The following is a 19,444-nucleotide window of genomic DNA, read 5'->3' as shown; positions in this document are numbered from 1 at the left end:
TATATTTCACTGGAAGTGATCTTTTAAATAACTGCTCTGTTTATAACTATGCCTCATAAGTAGGTGAGTGCACATAAGAAGGCTGAAGAATTAAACTCGTGAGTAAATGTTCTCATAGGTGCCTCTGAGATCTAAATAGACAAATATTTAGAAAGGACCCAAAGGGAGGATGGGGGAATTGCACCTTGTTATTGTGCATAAGAAGACACTCTGAATGGAAATTGTTAAAGGAAAATAAATAATTCAGTTGTCAGATTTGACCCAGGATATAGAGTGTCAGAACATTTCTCACCTTTCTTTTCTTCACTTATCCAAAGTGAGTATCTTTAGATCTTCATTAAGGAGGTATGCATCCTACCTCAGGTATATAGGTAAAGATAATGCAGAAGTACAAAGAAAGCTTACATATCAAGAAACTAAAATTCCTAATATTTTTCTTAAATTGTTTCTTTGTGTTTTCTAATCTTTCTCCATGCAGATATACTCCTGGAAATAGAACACATAGATTTGCACCCACAATAATTGTGATGTGTTTTTTGATATTAAATAGATCCAGGGAAAGTAAACTGCTAAATTAATTTATTCTTCCATGGGTGCACTCAGTAACTAGTAATTGTCTTGCATCCAGGATGTAAAGGAAGAATTTGGAATTCTGCTTAAAAATAGGAGATACACAGAGGACATTGGGAGAAGGAGAGGAGAAGGGAGTTGGGGAAATCAGAGGGCGAGGTGAACCATGAGAGACTGTGGACTCTGAGAAACAAACTGAGGATTTGGGAGGGGAGGGGAGTGGGGGGATGGGTGAGCCTGGTGGTGGGTATGAAGGGGGCACGTATTGCATGGAGTACTGGGTGTGGTGCATGAACAATGAATCTTGGAAGGCTGAAAAAATAAAATAAAGTTTTTTCTTTTAATCAAATAAATAAAAAAATAAACAGGAGATGCAACTAGGGGAGCTGATTCTTGAGCTCAGACTTGAATAATAAATAATTATTTGTTAGGTAACAAACACTGGGTACAGGAGAAAATCTAAGGGAAAATGGATTATAATGAAAGAAAAGTATAATAAAATTGTAGAACCTAAAGTGGTTTTTTAAAGTTCTAATATACATTTTCATATGACAATAAATTTGCAGTTGGATTAAGTTAAAGGTAGCAAAAACAACACTTTAATAGTATGTACTTAAGTTCATCTCCTATATGTTAAGCATTTAGTCGCTAAATGTATGACTGAGTTTGAAAGAATGGTAAGTTAGCTATTTTTGGGGGGGGAGAAAATGAAATATTTTTATTGCATATATAATTACAGACAATAATATGTCCTTATAGGTGTCTTTTTCTTTTAAGATTTTATTTATTTGAGAGAGAGAGAGAGAGACAGAGAGAGCACAAGCAGAGGGAGAGGCAAAGGGAGAGGGAGAAGCAGACTCCCCCCTGAGCTGGGAACCCCATATAGGACTTGGCCCCAGAACCTGGAGATCATGACCTGAGCCAAAGGCAGAGGCTTAACTATCTGAGCCACCCAGATGCCCCTCTGAGATTTGTATAATAAAAATCTCTCGTGTCTTGCGCAAATGAGATATATGGGTTTTCATGGTTGGTGAAGCTAGATTAAATCAGAATACTAGAATATCAGGCAAAAAGTAAGCGTTTTTCCCCTTATTTATAAATGAAGTAGAGGAACTTTCTCATCCAGCCACAGCCAGGCACTAACGAGGTTAACCACTATGTGGCATTAGAAGTACGAAGAGTAATATGCTGCTCTTGACTGTACTGGAGAGATCAAAATAAAAATGAGAGGAAGAGAGAGACAAAGTCAGACAGACAAAGCCTTAGAGAAAAAAAAAGAGACTTAGAGAAAGATCACCAAATGTTAAAAAAAGAAAGAAAGGATGGAAGGAAGGAAGGAAGGAAGGAAGGAAGAAAGAAAATGACACCTAACATGTTTTCTAATCTCAACAATCTTACGAGTCACTTTTCATCTTCACCTGTTGGCAAAGTGAGTGACAAATTGGAATTAAAGGTAGGAATCACCTTTCCAAACATTTTAAGGTAGGTATTTCCTAGTTTATGGGTCAACAGGAATCGGGGACATTGGGGGGAAGGTCCCATCAACAACAATGAGAAAAGTGAATTTGATTAGAAGAAGCTTTCAATTTGTTTTATTTATTTTCCACCATGGTGGAACTATTTAAAAGGCAGTTTGATATTTACCTTCTGTGTTCAAAACTAGATTTATGGAAAAGCAATATGTAATTCTTCTTTTTTCAGTGATCCATATAGCTGTGGGACTGGGTAATATTGCCAGGAGAGGACACGTAGTATAAGAAGGAGAACCATGAAGATGAACGTAGTTGTCAGTGGAATTTATGGTATCAACAGTATAGTCAGACAAAGGAACATAGGAAGGGTATTTTTGAAATGGAAGAAAAAAATTAAGATAAACAATATAGAAACAAAATATGTATTTTAAGGAGAAAATAATGTCAAGCACTGCACAGGTATCAATTCAGTAGATTCTTTACCAAGTTTATTGTGTTTGGTTAATATAGGATCATTTTTTTTTCCAGAAAAGTGAAGTTAGAGTTGTACATGTAAGCATTATTACAGTGGTTTGAAATGCACTTTAATTGATTAGAAAACCAGAAGTCATAGTGACTAATGTGATGGTTAGGAATATAAACAAAATGAGAGAGGGAATATTAGCAGGAGGAGGTCCCCACTTCTGATATAACAAAATGTATTAAAACTTGAATAGTTTGTCAGTAGGCAAAGAACAGGAATATTGCAAATGCTTACAACACAAGATTTTAGGAGAAAGGTAATAAGCAACAACAAAAAATCAAAACGTATCTAGGGAAATTTGACTAGAAGAGAAGGAGAGGTTCTCTTCCTGCTGGGATAAGAAATGGGAGAAAACAGAAGGTGAGAATTGTATATGTATATTATAAATACATTTAATGGCAGAGAGAAAAAGAGAGAGAGGTGGAAATTGAATAGAAAGGTGGAATTTAGACATAGAAGGATATAGAAATCAGTCGGAATTCAGAGCTGCATAAATGTGACAACTCTTTTTAAGATTTTCTCTAGTATTATTGAGTTTCTCTGTTAAAATAACAGAAGAGACTGATCAAAATTTGAGAATTTCAGACACAGACTGGTGGGTAATTAAAGGAGCAAAGATGTTTTATTACATGACCAAGGAGTAGCTAATATGTCATACGATAAATAAAAAGCAAGAGAAGAATCTGAGTTAGGAAGAGGGGATAGTGGCCCTGAATAAGAGAGAAAAATAAACAACATGGATCACAATATACTGAAAATAAAAAAAGAAGTATTTATTAGAATACAAAGTTTTGATGAGTAACTTGTACATGAATAGTGTCTGTTGTACACATTTTCAGGGTGATTCCAAGTTTATGTTATGGTTCTGTGAAGTTCTATGAATGCAAAATATGACTGAAAGCTTTTACTCATGGAGATTTAAAAATAAAACAGCAAAACAAAATAAAACACCTTATTTTCCTCATTCACAATTATTAAAACATAAGTATTTAGTGTCTGACAGGACAGAAAAATAAAATCCAGATACAGGAACACTTGTCTCCTTTAATCTGTTATTTCTATACTCTAAATATAAGAATTCTGTGCCTTTTAGTGATTTACTTTTTTTTTTTATTTGGAACATTTAGATGAATGTTATTTTGAAGCCAATAATCTCATGCAACAAGTTGCATTCAATACATTGCCAAGAGAAAAAAAAAAACGGAAAGAATTTGTTGGCTGATACATCAGTGCAGATATAAAGGAAAGAAAATGTGTAAAGAATGAGGTGTATAGAGAGAAAACAACTTAAGGACTGTATGGATCAATGACTTTTTCTGGGGGAATACGGAATGGATTGATGCATTGAAGGGTGGAAGACTTACATGGATTTTTTTTTTAATTTTATTTGTTTATTTGACAGACAGAGATCACAAGCAGGCAAAGAAGCAGGCAGAAAGAGAAAGGGAGGGAAGCAGGCTCCCCGCTGAGCAGAAAGCCCAATGTGGGGCTCGATCCCCGGACTCTGGGATGATGAACTGAGCGGAAGGCAGAGGCTTTAATCCACTGAGCCACCCAGGTGCCCCACATGGATGGTATTATACAAAGGAGGCTTTGCATGATCAAAGATATAATGATAGTAAACTAAGAATTCTGGCTTCACACTAAGGACTTTCATGAGGGTATGGGGAATTAATGGGAGTTAAGGATAGAGAGATACTTATGGAAGTTGGCATGTTCCTTAGTCAGCCAGGATGAGTGGTGAATTAAGCAACAAATCGAACAAACAAACAAACAAAAAAACAAACAAGAAACCCAACAAACAAAATCTTTGGATTTATAGTTCTTAAAATCCCTTCAAGAACTAGGGGAATTAGACTGCACTTTTTTTTTTTTTAATCTTATCTATAGTCAGAACTCCATAATGTCTCTGAAATGAAACTTATGCAACATACTTCTAAAACCTACCAAAGAAGAATCGTCATCCAACACAAGTGAGAAGAACATTGTCATCCAACACAAGTGAGAAGTAGAAGTCCACATTGGGTGGAATTAGCATTCTAATGTCTGTTTCTAAAGCATTCATTTTATAGATCTAAGTCTTTAAATTATTTTGCAAAAACTTAAACTGACTTCATAGATGTTTTCCTGCTGATGAAGTAATAGCACAAAAGGTAGCAGAGAGGCCAAAACCAAAGGTTCTAATAATGAATCATATAAGAAATGCTAGGTGTTTGAGTCCTTTTTTTGGGGGGGTGTATAATTTTAAAAAAATTTTTTTGTATTAACATATAATGTATTATTTGTTTCAGGGGTACAGGTCTGTGATTCATCAGTTTTACACAATTCACAGAGCTCACCATAGCACATACCCTCTCCATTGTCCACCACCCAACCACTCCATCCCTCCTACCCCACTCCACTCCAGCAACCCTGAGTTTGTTTTTTAATTTGGTAATTTTTTTATTGTTGGGTTTTAAGAGTCCACTGTATATTTGGGGGTAAAAAGTAATTTTATCAAATATGTGCTTTGCAAATATTTTCAACTTGTCTGTGCTTTGTCTTTTCATTCTCTTAACAATGTCTTTCACAGAACTGATGCTCTCCAATTTTAATCAGGTCAACTTATCAGTTTCTTTTTTCATGGATCAACTTTTAATGTTAATAAAAAAGATTACTGTCAGAGACAAGATCTCCCAGATTTTACTCCATTCTCCCTTTTAGAATTTGTAGACTTTCAAAATTTCAATCTAGAAGTACTGTGATCCATTCTGAGTTAATTTCTGTGAAAGGTGTAAGGTCTGTTGTCTACTTCCATTTATTTTTGCATGTGGATGTGCACTTGTTCTGGCACCATTAGTTGAAAAAACTCTCCTTTCTCCATTAAATTGCCTTTGTTCCTGTGTTAACTGCTTATATGTGTGTATCTAGTTGTGGGCTCTCAGTTCTGTTCCACTGAATGATTTGTTTATTCTGCATTACAACACTGTTTTGATCACTGTGTGCTAAATTCTAGAGTACAGTAGTATCATTGTTCCAACTTTGTTCATCTTTAGTGTATGTTGCTATTCTGGGTATTTTGCCTTTGCATATTAACTGAAGAACAGTTTGTACATATACACAAGTTTTGTATGGAATGCTGATTGGGATTACATTGTATATATGCATCAAGTCGACAATAAATTACATCTTAATAATACTAAATTTTCCTCTTAAGCACAGAGACATTTAACTTTTTATTATAGCAATACATCTTCACAAACAGATTATTGTCTTTAAAGTCAAGGTCACAACTTTGTAACTTCCTATTTTCCCATGGTATAGAATACTGCTTGGAATGGTGAATGTTCTTTTTTTTTTCCTCTTTGTATTGACTGCAGACTAAATGCCTATGAATTCCTCTTGGGTAAAAACAAAATTGATAAATGTAATATCTTAAATTTCTGAACCTATTATTAATCCAAACTAATATTTTGTAACTGATAAATGTGCACAAATGCACATACAATATCAGGTGTGACTGGGTCTGCTTTGCATACTGAATTGTCCTGTGTATTTGTCTACCTTCATAGAGAGAGAGAGCCAGAGCCAGAGACAAAGAATTTTGGGAGCCTGTATATGCATTTCTAGACTTACATCATCAATGAACACATATGATTGACAAAATGCCTTTTAAAAACACATTCAATTTCTGTTTCTAGAAATTTCAATAAATCTAGATGACAACAAATAAAGAAGAGAGAAACCAATATAAAACTTGAAGCATTAATCAGGCAGCTCCAAGCCAAAATGTTCAATCTCAATGGCACAGTCTTCATGCCCTCGGTGCTGACACTGATCGGGATCCCTGGATTGGAGTCTGTGCAGTTCTGGATTGGAATTCCTTTCTGTGCCATGTACCTCACCGCTCTATTTGGAAATTTCCTGCTCCTGGTCATCATCAGATCTGAACGCAGCCTCCATGAGCCCATGTATCTCTTCCTGGCAATGCTTGGAGCAACGGACATTGCTCTCAGTACCTGCATCCTGCCCAAAATGCTAGGAATATTCTGGTTTCATCTGCCAAAAATATACTTTGATGCTTGTCTCTTTCAGATGTGGCTCATCCACACCTTCCAGTCCATTGAATCAGGAATTCTGTTGGCCATGGCCCTAGATCGCTATGTGGCCATCTGTGATCCCCTGAGACATGCAACCATCTTTACCCACCAACTTCTCACTCAGATTGGGGTTGGAGTGACGCTCAGAGCAGCCCTCCTTGTAGCTCCATGTCTCATCCTCATCAAATGTCGGCTGAAACACTACCGGACCACTGTGGTCTCCCATTCATACTGTGAGCACATGGCCATCGTGAAGTTGGCGGCAGAAGACATCCGAATCAACAAGATCTATGGTCTCTTTGTGGCTTTCACTATACTTGGATTTGACATAGTCTTCATCACACTCTCTTACATCCAAATATTTCTAACTGTCTTCAATCTTCCTCAGAGGGAAGCTAGGCTCAAAGCCTTCAATACCTGCATTGCCCATATTTGTGTCTTCCTCGAGTTTTATCTCCTCGGTTTCTTCTCCTTCTTTACACACAGGTTTGGATTCCATATTCCACCCTACATTCATATTCTTCTGTCCAACCTTTATCTGCTTGTCCCTCCTTTGCTCAATCCTATTGTGTACGGGGTGAAGACCAAACAGATTCGAGATCGAGTGTCCAAGATTTTCTACTCTAAAGATCCATCTTGATTTCTCATTTAACTCTTTTCAAATAATAAAATTTCACTTTGAAAAATACTAGTTTGGGGTCAGAATTTGTGCTTTCTCAAGTTCATTTGTGCTGCTGAAATATACAGTTCTTGATTTTACTTTGGAGATAAGATCTGTCTCCTATGTAAACAATTTTAACTTTTATGAATATATAATCAACTCATCAGTAGTTGGTATAAAAGGCAGAAAACATGAAGACTTGTTTCTGACTTAGTCAATGAAAATTTTTCTTTAATTTTCAGTGAGGACGTTTCTTAAAGACACAAATAAATTTAAGTGGTTAACCTCGATTAAAAATATTAAATTCATGGGGTTCTTCAAAAACAATAAATTCATTCTAAAGTTGATAATTCTGATGACCATGTACTAATTTGTCTTCTAATTTTGATTTCGGTAGTCTTTCTCCTCAACTTTATCATCTTCATCATTTTAATTATCATCACCATTCAAGTCTTAATTATTTTCTGATTTACGTTCATCTGAGCACTAAGAAGTTTTGCATGTTTAATTTTGTATTAGAATGAAAATTAATACATTTTTAAAATCTAAAAGATTTGGATTTGTAGAAACTTGAATATGTAGTTACTCAGAGTTCCCATAGACCCCCTACCTAGTATTCTTTATTGTCATCTTTCATTAATATATGTTACAGTTAGTGTATCAATATTGATAAACCGATTTACTAAATTCCATATTTTATTCATATTTCTTAATTTTTACCTAACTTCCTTTTTTTTCCTTCCAAGATCCCATCCTGGATGCCACATTGCATTTAATTGTCAGGTCTCTATACGATGCTCTTGGCTATACCTTTCTGAGACTTTCCTTGCTTCTAATGACCTTCGAAACATTGACGAGTACTGTTCAGGTATTTCATAGGAATCTTTTCCATTGGAATTTATCTGATGTCATTGTATTGATTAGATTGGAATTATGTGCTTTGGGGAGGAAAATCATAGCTGTTAAAGTCCCATGTTGATGACATACCAAAGGTACATATTATCAACATAATTTATCCATTGTGTATATTGACCTTAATTGTCAGATTTCTCCATTTTAATTGCATTTTCCATTCCATTTAATTTCATTTTCATACTGAACTTTTGGAACTTTTGAACTTTTTCCTTAACCAATGGAGCCACCCAGCTCCCCATCATCTACACATTTTTAACTATATTATACTTAATTTTTTTGTTTATATTATCTGGGATGGCTGGTGGATTTTACTTTCTCTTTCTTAATTAATTTTTTACCATTTAATTTCTCATGTATCTTTGGCCTATATTTGACACTTAAACACTTGCTGACATTAACTGTTTTTGTGTCACTTGACATGTTTTTCACTGAGATAAGAAATTTTTTTAGAAAAAAAAAGAAATTTTTTTAAGATAGTTTGTGTGGGGGAATAAGTGCAAAATGCCCACTTTGGGGTATGTTGAATTAAATAAGTAGGACCTTCTAGGAGATATACCCAGTTGGGAACTCTATTTAAACATTTGGAAAAATACCTTTATTAGTTTATCTTAATATTTTCAATGGCTATCATGGCAGTGAGCATTGGTGTGTATGGAAGATTGAGTTGACTATTGTGATAATTATGTTTCATCCATTGTTTCATTGAATTCTGACTTTAGCACTATAAAGTATAAAAATTATTTTCCATGTTTCCCAATGATGAAGTCAGGATTTATAATGTTAAAATTGACACTCATCCAGCTATTAGTGATGGGTGGGAAGCAGTATTTAAATGATCTTTCCCCCCAAAACCCAGTCTAAAATATCTGATAAACCCATTCAATATAGACCCATTGAAGAAATGGAAGAACTACCTGGTAATTATAAGGAAATACAATTATTTTCAACATAAAACAAAGATGTTGATAAGATACATGTACAGTCATTAACGAATAAGAATGTGGCTATAGATGAAACACCTAAAAATGTAAAGTTTTTGAGGAATTAATTTGAGAGCACAGAATGTTCATGTAATGTCCACAAAATAAATACCAGTCCTGATCAAAAACTAACAGTTTCCAATTCAATGAACCTTTCATTCCATGGTGATTTAAAGTAAAACAACATTTTGAACAGAGCATTTTACAGATATGCCCGATGTAATTTCTTCTGTGTTCCCTGCATAATAAAATTAACATTAGATTAAGAAGTGAGTCATTTTCAACTTTAGCACTAAATGAATGTGACCGAAACAAATTGATATTCACTAAAGCAAAAGAAGGAAGGAAGGAAGGAAGGAAGGAAGGAAGGAAGGAAGGAAAAAGAGGGGGGAATGGCATGTGGATAAGGTAGTATTTTCAGAGATTTCCTTAGCGTTTTACTTAAGTCTGGAAAGCATAGTTATAATGTTACCAGGCTATACTGATTGGACATTTCTCTGGTAAAGTAGAAGCAATTCTTGCTTGGGGTCTTGTCAAAATATTGTAGTAGATTTATCACTTATAAGGAGTTTTAAGGAAACTGAAGAAATCTACCATAATATCTAAAAGAAAGGAAGATGTGGGGGATAAGAAAATAAAGTGTTTAGAGGAATAAGCTCCCATAATCATAAAGCAAGTAATTGTAAGCATATTGGTGGATAATATTGCACTATAAGGAGCATATATTTTGAAAGCCAGAGTCCCTGGGTTCAATTCTGCATTGCTTTGTGCTAGGCGAGTTGCCTTTATGCCATTTACTTAACCTTTCTGTGCCTCAGTTTCCTACTTGGTACAGTGAGAATAATAATACCGTCTATATCACAGTATAGTTTTGTGGACGAAAGGAGTAAATATATATAAAGAGATTAGTAAACAGCCAAACCCACAGTGATCATTATTTGAGTGTTAAGCAATTATTATAACTATTACAATAAGAAAAATGAAACTTGAAAATAATGACTTTTACTCAGGAATTTTTAATCAGTGCAGGTAACAAATGGGAAAAAATCATGTTTATAAATTACATTGTCCAATGTACTGAGAATTTTAAAATTATTATAATAATTATCTTAGTTATTTCACATTTGTGAATATTATAAAATATTATCCACAAATATAGAATACAAAGTAATGTCAATAATAAATAAATAACAACTATTGCAAATATTTATGGAAAGCTTCCCATGAAGCTTATTTCTAAGAGAAAGAAAAGGAAATATTAAAAGATGAAAATAGAGAGAAAAATGTACAATATCACATATCCCTGCTGAGAGGTATAAATGAATTAAGAAATATCATGTTGAGACGAAGCTGCAACTATTGTGAATGTACCATAATTGTATTAAACAGATTCTGCCAATATGGGTTTGTATTTACATATTTTAGTTTTCAGAAATCTTCTTGTTTGGAAAGAAGAGACTAACCACTCGGTCACGAATCTGCTTGGTCTTAACACCATACACCAGGGGATTGACTGTGGGAGGCACCAAAAGATACAAACTTGCAAAAATTATATGAATGCTTGGAGGTACCTTCTTGCCAATGCGGTGAGTTAGGAAACTAAACAGTGCAGGCATGTAGGACACAAGTATAGTGCAGACATGAGCAGCACGGGTGCCCAGTGCCTTTGAGCGGGCATTCTGGGAAGACAGCCGGAAGACTGCCTGGAGGATTTTGATATAGGATGTGGCTATGAGCCCTAGGTCCAACACCATTACTGAAAGGGCCACAGAGATTCCATATGCTCTGTTAATGAGGGCGTTGGCACTGGCCAACTTCACCACAGCCATGTGTTCACAGTAGGCATGGTTGATGACATATTTAGTGTAATATGGTAGCCTTTTAATAAGAAGAGGACAGGGCAAAACCATAAAGGCAGCTCGGGTCATACCAGCAAGACCCATTTTAATGATCATTGGTGTTGTCAGGATGGTTGTATAACGCAGTGGGATACAAATAGCTACATAGCGGTCAAATGCCATGGCAACCAAGAGGGCTGACTCCATTATGCAGAATGTGTGGATAAAATACATTTGTGCTAGGCAGATACTAAAATCAAACCTGTGAGCATCCAACCAGAAGATACCAAGCATCTTGGGGGCTGTGGAAGAGGCAAGAGCCATGTCATTCACTGCCAGCATACAAAGGAAGAAATACATAGGCTGGTGGAGGAGGCTTGGTTCTCGTTTGATGGTGATGATGATTACGCTGTTCCCCAGCAGGGCCAGGGCAAACAGGAAGAAGACAGGGATGCCAATCCAGTGATGAAAAGCTTGCAAACCAGGAATACCAACCAGGAAAAAAGATGAGATGTAGTGATGTGTAGCATTGTCTGCCATGTTAAAACTGGAAAGTTTGCAAGCTTGGATATAAAGTAACCAGACTAATCCCCTCTGGGCAGAAAACAGGATGGCAGAGTAATCCTGCTAGCACCTGAAAGGTTAAAGCTTGAAATCATCAGTAAACCACTTCATTCTGAATCTCAAATCTTTATCTGCAAATGAGAAAACTGTGTTCATATTTCAGAAAGTTTTTCCTGGATTTTGGAATTTTATTTAATTCTACTCTATTTTTTTATTTCCTACTAAAGGATCAGTTAGTAATAAAATGACCTCATGGTTATGTCAAAGTCAGTGTTGGATTCTGTGATACAAACAGTAAAAAAAAAAAAAAATGTCAAGTCTTGTCAAGGACGTTGAGATCAAGTATAGATACATGTGAATAAACACACATACACACAATAATTAACAAATATTTCAAAATGCAATCATTATTTTAATAATGTTGTTATTCATAAAGAATATAACTAATCAGGAATTCAGAATAAGATCTTATCCCAATAGGGAAGAACAAAGCTTATAAAAATTAAATACAATAAGTACCTTATCATCAAAGGCAAATCTATTCTTATTTTAGAAGAATTGCTTAAGATGATCTGAAGGTGAAAGAAAGAACAGACGATCTGAAGGTGGACAGCATAACATAATCATATAAACAGGGAAAAGGGAGAAGATTTTAATTTCTTTATGCTGGTAAATGATTTAAAGTTGTTACAAATAAGCATATTAGTGGTTAATAAGATAAGTCTATTTTCTGCAAAGCCATCACTCTCAGCTATAAACTCAGCTCTACCCCTGGCTGGCATCCAGACCTGCCTAATGACAGCGAAGAGCAAATCAGGTACAATTCAGCCTGACTCAGCTGCAAAAATATTTTCTTATGACTCTTGTTCTGACCATATCCTTTAGTTTTGACACGTCATCTCTGTTTTTCTTCCTACCTTTCAGTTTCTACCTAATATTTTAATTCTGGAACATGTACTCTACTCTTCTTAATCTGCTTCTTAAATTTATCTCAATTTCTGTTCACTAACTCCACTGATGTGAAAGCTCATGATCTACTGAGAAATATTCTGAATGGCAAAACTTCCTTTTATGGAGGTCTAAATACTACCTGTGTAGGGAAAAAAACTTTCTGGTTATGGAATCTGCATTCCACTATTAAGCATACTACACTGGGACTATATGAATATCTGAGGTATTTTGTAAGGAATTGAAAAATGTCAAATGAGTCGTAAAATGTTTCAGAAAAAAAAAAAAAAACCAGAACTTAAACTTTAGACACAATATAGGAACCTAGAGTTGTAGAAATTACTAGATATGGATGAAGTCTGTAAGTCCAGACAGAGAACTTCAGACAAAATATACAGGATATAAAAAATTCAAAGTAATAAAGTCTTTTAAGTGTGTATTAAACTTTTGCTCTTGGAGATCCTCACATAATTGTTTTCCATTTGGAAACTTGTTTTGCCAAGTTACATCCTTGTATCTTCTTCTGAGAGTACCAAACATGCAAGAGACTAATTTACCTAGAAATATAAGCATATACATTTTAGCTAGGAAACATTACTTATGACTGCAAACAAGTGTAATTACTTTTGGTAATGCTCTTGATATATGCAAATACTTTAAAATCATCTTTTAGTTTTCAGTAAATTAATTTATAAAATAACAACATATTTAATCTATACCAAGAGAACATAAGAGCAGTGACTTCCCATCAAACAAAAGTTTTCTGTGAGAGCCCTAGAGTAGGGCACATAGGAAATTACGGAGAATGCCCCCCACATGGCAGTCTGCTTGTTACCATCTCCACTTCTACCTAGAAGGTCTTCTCTATCTTCTCTCAGGCTTAGTTTGAAAGAAATATTGAAAAAATTTGTTTCCATCAAGCTATTCTTTATATTATGTTCAGCAGACAGTCTGGGAGGACATTCAGAGTATCTATTAGCACAACCGTCCCTGGTGTTTCTGAGTCATGTTAAGTACCCTATTCCTTCTGACTCCCTGGGCTTTGCCATTTTGCCTGTTTCTGGGTCAAGCCATTTGGCCTGTTTCTGAATCTGCCACATCAGAGTAGAGGACTCTATACTTTTGCAAATACCATGGCAAATACCACGGCAAATACCACGGCATTTTTTATACAGTGCTTTTGAATGCATTATCTATTTCATATTAATGTATTATAATAATGACACAAATATATCCCACACTAAATCAGTAAGTTCTCTCATTCTTCCCCCATGTGATTGTATCTTACATGCTGGCCACAATGGCCACCCAGAAATTAAATTAGGAAATCACAGAATTTTCCTTACCTCCTCAATCTGTTTATATCTAATACTTCAGTCAGCAACCATGAAGTCCTTGTTTCTATTAGAGCTCTTATTGTACGCTTTGTAAGCATTTATTTTCATGTCAACCATGTTCATCAGTGTGAACTCCCAAAGGAAGTTTCTGAATCTTAACTTTCAGTAGATTCTGAGAGAAAGATGGGATGTTTCTGTACTTCCTCTTCAGTTTCTTAAGAATTTCACAGATTTTTATCTTGCTTCCAAGGCTTCTGATCTCCTAGAGAAAGGTTACATAACCAGAAACTTCCCTATAGCAGAAATTTCCAAGGTTCTTCCATAAACAGGGTCTCAGTATGTGTGTGTGTGTGTGTGTGTGTGTGTGTGTGTGTGTTTAAGATTTTGTTTGGTTCCTCTTCTACTACCAAATCATATTACTCAATATCCATTATGTCTCATAAAAGTGTATCATCATTTATGTTTACAGATCATGCCTTCCCATTTTACTTTCACCTGCTTTATCTTAAATTTCATCTCACAAACCATAATATATTGCAGATGATAATAAAAGCAACTATTATTCTCTGAAAATCTTCAAAGATTCATTTTCCATTGGAGCATCTAGGTGAATATGCTATGTGGGGCTGGTTAAAAAGTATGACTGTGGTTGCCATTGGAGCAGTGAGGACTGTAGTTGACTCATAGCTGCCATTGATTTATAATGGGTTATCTAGATGCTCAGGAGGATCCTCTATATGGAAGGCTGATAGGTCCTTTAGGAGAGAAGAGGACAAAGGAAAAGAGTACTGGGCCAGGACTGAGCACAAAGCAGTAACAATGTCTCTCTAGAACAGCTACGTAAACTCCCCGGAGCTTGTATGTGGGTAGTACTCCTGTGTTTCTCCTTTGGAGGATACAGTCTTGAGAGACTCTCTCCCAACGCCCAGTTGAATGAGATGGCTGAGGTGTCCATCAGATATGCACTTCACAGAAGTAATCTGTGAGAAGGGTTAGAGAAAATCAATTTAGTGTGGGCAAACTATCTGAAAATTAAGAGAAGCAAATTGTTAACCTTAATTCCAGTATGATTATCATTGAATTTGCACTTACGTCTTGGGAAAAGATTAATAGTCTGAAAGTGTAAAGGTAGCTCAGGGCATTGCATGATCTCTGATGTGTTTTCCTTTTTCTCTTGTATGATTTTACTGACACAATTCTCAAACATTGGTCACCTTGCATTTCTCCTCCTCTGTTAACACATGCTCACATGCATGTACAGCCTTGTGTATTCAGTCCATCAGAGTTGATGAGTCAGGATTGCTCTCTGCTGTGACTAAACTTATCTATCATCCCTCCAGCTGTGCCATAAACGATCATACTTATTTCCTTATGTTTCTGGTAATTTCAAGCTTTCAATGTTCTTCTGATCTAATATAGAGGCATAAAGAGGGTTTCAGGGTCCTTTTAATTTCTACCTCCTTCCTTACCCAGAGTAAGGTCATCTACTTACATGTTAGAGTGTCTTATGTCCCATTTTCTCTGCCATAAACTGATTTTACTCTTCAGTTTTTTATTGGAGATTCTGTATTTTTCTTGCAGTTGTGCAGGAATTAGATTTTCCTATCTAAGTCTTGCCAAAGGCATTGCAAGCACCTTCTCCCAATTGATCTCTTACCTTTGTCTATGATGTTCTTAGCACTACAAAAATCGTGCATTTGATAAAAAATCATGAAAATTTCACAGTATGTTCTTGTGTTTTTGGAATTTTTTTGTCTTTCGTATACTTATTTGTTATCTTCCCGCATTCCCTTCTACTAACTTCCTAGCTTTAACTTAAGTTTTTGGTCTTTCATTTGTTTGGAGTTCACCATGTTTTCTATAGGACATAAGGTAGAGGTCCACTTTTATTTATTTATTTTATAAAAATAAGCCCATTTTATCAGAAGCATCTAAAATATGTTTGTTATTTTCCATTATTTTGTGGTGTCATCTTAAATGTATATTAAATTCCTGTATATAAATGAATGTTTCTACACTTTCTAGTTATTTTTATGTTTGTATTCATCTTTTTGTGCCTATATATGACATTTCATTGCCATCCTTAGTAGTATGCTTTGAGAGCTCTTGCTGTTACTTCTCAAAAGTAAATGTTCCATCTATGAACATTTAATTTTCATATAACTTTAAAGTTGGTTTTCAAGTTCCTAAAAAATGAAACTGAAATATTGGTTTGTATTGCATTGATTTTATGACTGAGAAGAGAACATTCTAATATTTTACTCATTCACTCAGATCATTTTTATGTCTGTTAATTGAATCAAAATAAAAAATTATCCATAAAGGTGTTTAATATTTTTGGCTGGTTTGTAGATACGTTATAACATTTCTTTCTATTAAAATAGAATATTATATTTAATCATAATTTAAAAATCTATAGTACTTGAACAGATAAATTATTATCTAAGTAGATCTCATGTCAAAAATAATAATTAGACTCATCTTGCAAGATGGCAGAGAAGTAGCAGGCTGAGATGACATCAGGTAGCAGGAGATCAGCTAGATCGCTTATCAAACCATTGTGAACACCTACAAATCCAACAGGAGATTGAAGAGAAGAAGAGCAACAATTCTAGAAATAGAAAATCGACCACTTTCTGAAAGGTAGGACCGGTGGAGAAGTGAATCCAAAGTGACAGGAAGACAGACCGTGGGGGGAGGGGCTGGCTCCCTGCGAGCGGCGGAGCAATGGAGCACAAAATCAGGACTTCTAAAAGTCTGCTGCACTTGCTCCAGAGGCTAAACTGTGGTGAAGCCCACGCAGGGTCAGTGTGGCCCCTGGGCCCATGGGGTCACAGAAGGATCGGGGGTGTCTGAGTGTCACAGAGCTCACAAGTATTAGAGCAGGGAAGCCAGCTACAGAGACAGAGCCGAGGAATGTGCTCTCAACTCGGGGTTCCTTGGACCGGTCACAGGCTGGGTGAGCTCGGGGCATGGCCAGAGGCCAGGGAGATGGGAGTGATTGAGCGCTTTTCTCTGAGGGCACACTGAGAAGTGGGGCCCTGAGCTCTCAGCTTCTCCTGCCTGAGATTGGGAGGCCGCCATTTTGATTTCCGTCCTCCGGAACTCTACAGATAGCGTTCAGAGAACAAAAGCTCCCAAAAGCAAACCCGAGCAGATTACTTAGCCTGGACCCTGGTAAGGTCGGTGCAATTCCGCCTCGGGCAAAGACACTTGAGAATCAATACAACAGACCCCTCCCCCAGAAGATCAACAAGAAATCTAGCCAAGACCAAATTCACTTACCAAGGAGAACAGCGGAATTCCAGAGGAGGAGAAAGAAAAGCACGGAACCCATGGCTTTCTCCCCATGATCCTTTAGTCTTGCAGTTAATTAATTTTTTTTATTTTATTTTTTATCTTCTGCTAATTTTTTTTTAATTTTACCCTTTCCTCTTTTAACGTTTTTTAACTAGTTTATCTTAATAATACCTTTCATAAAATTATAATAATAATAATCTTATTTGAACCTTCATTATTATAGTCATATTTTATCCTTCATTGTATCTAACTTTATTTTTTGTATACACATGGGGTTTTTTCTTCTAAAAAAATTGGGGTATAACTTCTTCTAATAAATCAAAATATACCTTAAATCTGGCTCCAGGCTTGTTCTAGTCTCCAGCCTGAGCAAATTCTCTCCACTTTCTTTTTCTTTATTTTCCCAACCAACTTACATTATCAACTCCTTTTTTAGAAATTAAAAATGTTTTTTTTTCATCTTTATATGAATATTCCATCCCTTCATTGTGTTTACCCTTATATATGTTTCTCTTCTAGGTAGGCAGTTTCTTCTAAGAGATCAAAATACTCCCAGAATTTAGTGGGTGACCCTGTTCTAGTCACCAGTCTAATATACATATATGTATTTTTTTCTTTTTTATATTTTTTCTTTATTTGTTTTCTTTCTTTAATTTTTTTTTTCCTGAACTTTTTAACCCCTTTCTCCCTCCCATGACTTGGGGTCTCTTCTGATTTGGTTAAAGCACATTTTACTGGGGTCTTTGCCACCCTTTTAGTATTTTATTTGCTCCTTCATATATTCTTATCTGCACAAAATGACAAGGCAGAAAAACTCACCACAAAAAAAAGAACAAGAGGCAGTACCAAAGGCTAGGGACCTAATCAATACGTACATTGGTAATATGTCAGATCTAGAGTTCAGAATGACGATTCTCAAGGTTATAGCCGGGCTCGAAAAAAGCATGGAAGATATTAGAGAAACCCTCTCTGGAGAGATAAAAGCCCTTTCTGGAGAAGTAAAAGAACTAAAATTTAATCAAGTTGAAATAAAAAAAGCTATTAATGAGGTGCAATAAAAAATGGAGGCTCTTACTGCTAGGATAAATGAGGTAGAAGAAAGAATTAGTGATATAGAAGACCAAATGACAGAGAATAAAGAAGCTGAGCAAAAGAGAGACAAACAAATACTGGACCAAGAGGGGAAAATTTGAGAGATAAGTGATACCAAAGATGAAACAACATTAGAATAATTGGGATTCCAGAAGAAGAAGAAAGAGAGAGGGGAGCAGAAGGTATATTGGAGAGAATTATTGTAGAGAATTTCCCTAATATGGCAAAGGGACCAAGCATCAAAATCCAGGAGGTGCAGAGAACCCCCCTCAAAATCAATAAGAATAGGTCCACACCGCATCACCTAATAGTAAAATTTACAAGTCTTAGCGACAAAGAGAAAATCCTGAAAGCAGCCCAGGACAAGAAGTCTGTAACATACAATGGTAAAAATATTAGATTGGCAGCCGACTTATCAACAGAGACCTGGCAGGACAGAAAAAAATGGCATGATATATTCAGAGTACTAAATGAGAGAAACATGCAGCCAAGAATATTATAGCCAGCTAGGCTATCATTGAAAATAGAAGGAGAGATAAAAAAAAAAAAAAAAAAAAAAAAAAAAGCTTCCAGGACAAACAAAAACTGAAAGAATTTGCAAACACCAAACCAGCTCTACAGGAAATATTGAAAGGGGTCCTCTAAGCAAAAAGTGACCCTAAAAGTAGTTGAACAGAAAGGAACAGAGACAATATACAGTAACAGTCATCTTACAGGCAATACAATGGCACTAAATTCATATCTCTCAATAGTTACCCTGAATGTTAATGGGCTAAATGCCCCAATCAAAAGACACAGGGTATCAGAATGGATAAAAAAACAAAACCCATCAATATGTTGCTTACAAGAAACTCATTTTAGACCCGAAGACACTTCCAGATTTAAAGTGAGGGGGTGGAAAACAATTTACCATGCTAATGGACATCAAAGGAAAGCTGGGGTGGCAATCCTTTTATCAGATCAATTAAATTTTAAGCCAAAGACTATAATAAGAGATGAGGAAGGACACAATATCATACTCAAAGGGTCTGTAAACAAGAAGATCGAACAATTTTAAATATCTATGCTCCTAACATGGGAGCAGCCAAGTATATAAACCAATTAATAACAAAATCAAAGAAACACATCGAAAATAATACAATAATAGTAGGGGACTTTAACACTC

General features: G+C 35.6%; 2 protein-coding genes across 2 annotated transcripts; one reads left to right on the top strand and one right to left on the bottom strand.

Annotated features, from left to right (window-relative positions):
- Positions 1–6,333: 6,333 nt before the first annotated feature.
- Positions 6,334–7,284, top strand: LOC308350059 (olfactory receptor 52A5-like; the record flags this gene model as incomplete). Its single annotated transcript, XM_080815059.1, has 1 exon — positions 6,334–7,284. One exon carries the CDS (start codon positions 6,334–6,336, stop codon positions 7,282–7,284), a length of 951 nt encoding a protein of 316 aa, XP_080671185.1.
- A 3,337-nt stretch (positions 7,285–10,621) lies between these two features.
- LOC308350040 (olfactory receptor 52P1-like) lies at positions 10,622–11,578 on the bottom strand (the record flags this gene model as incomplete). The annotated part of the gene is made up of 1 exon (XM_080815040.1): positions 10,622–11,578. One exon carries the CDS (start codon positions 11,576–11,578, stop codon positions 10,622–10,624), a length of 957 nt encoding a protein of 318 aa, XP_080671166.1.
- Positions 11,579–19,444: the final 7,866 nt, after the last annotated feature.

This window comes from Martes martes, assembly GCF_963455335.1.
Source record: "Martes martes genome assembly, chromosome: 10".
NCBI classification, from domain to species: Eukaryota; Metazoa; Chordata; class Mammalia; order Carnivora; family Mustelidae; genus Martes; species Martes martes.
The sequence above is the reverse complement of the archived record's forward strand: the minus strand, read 5'-3'. Positions and strand labels throughout refer to the sequence as shown.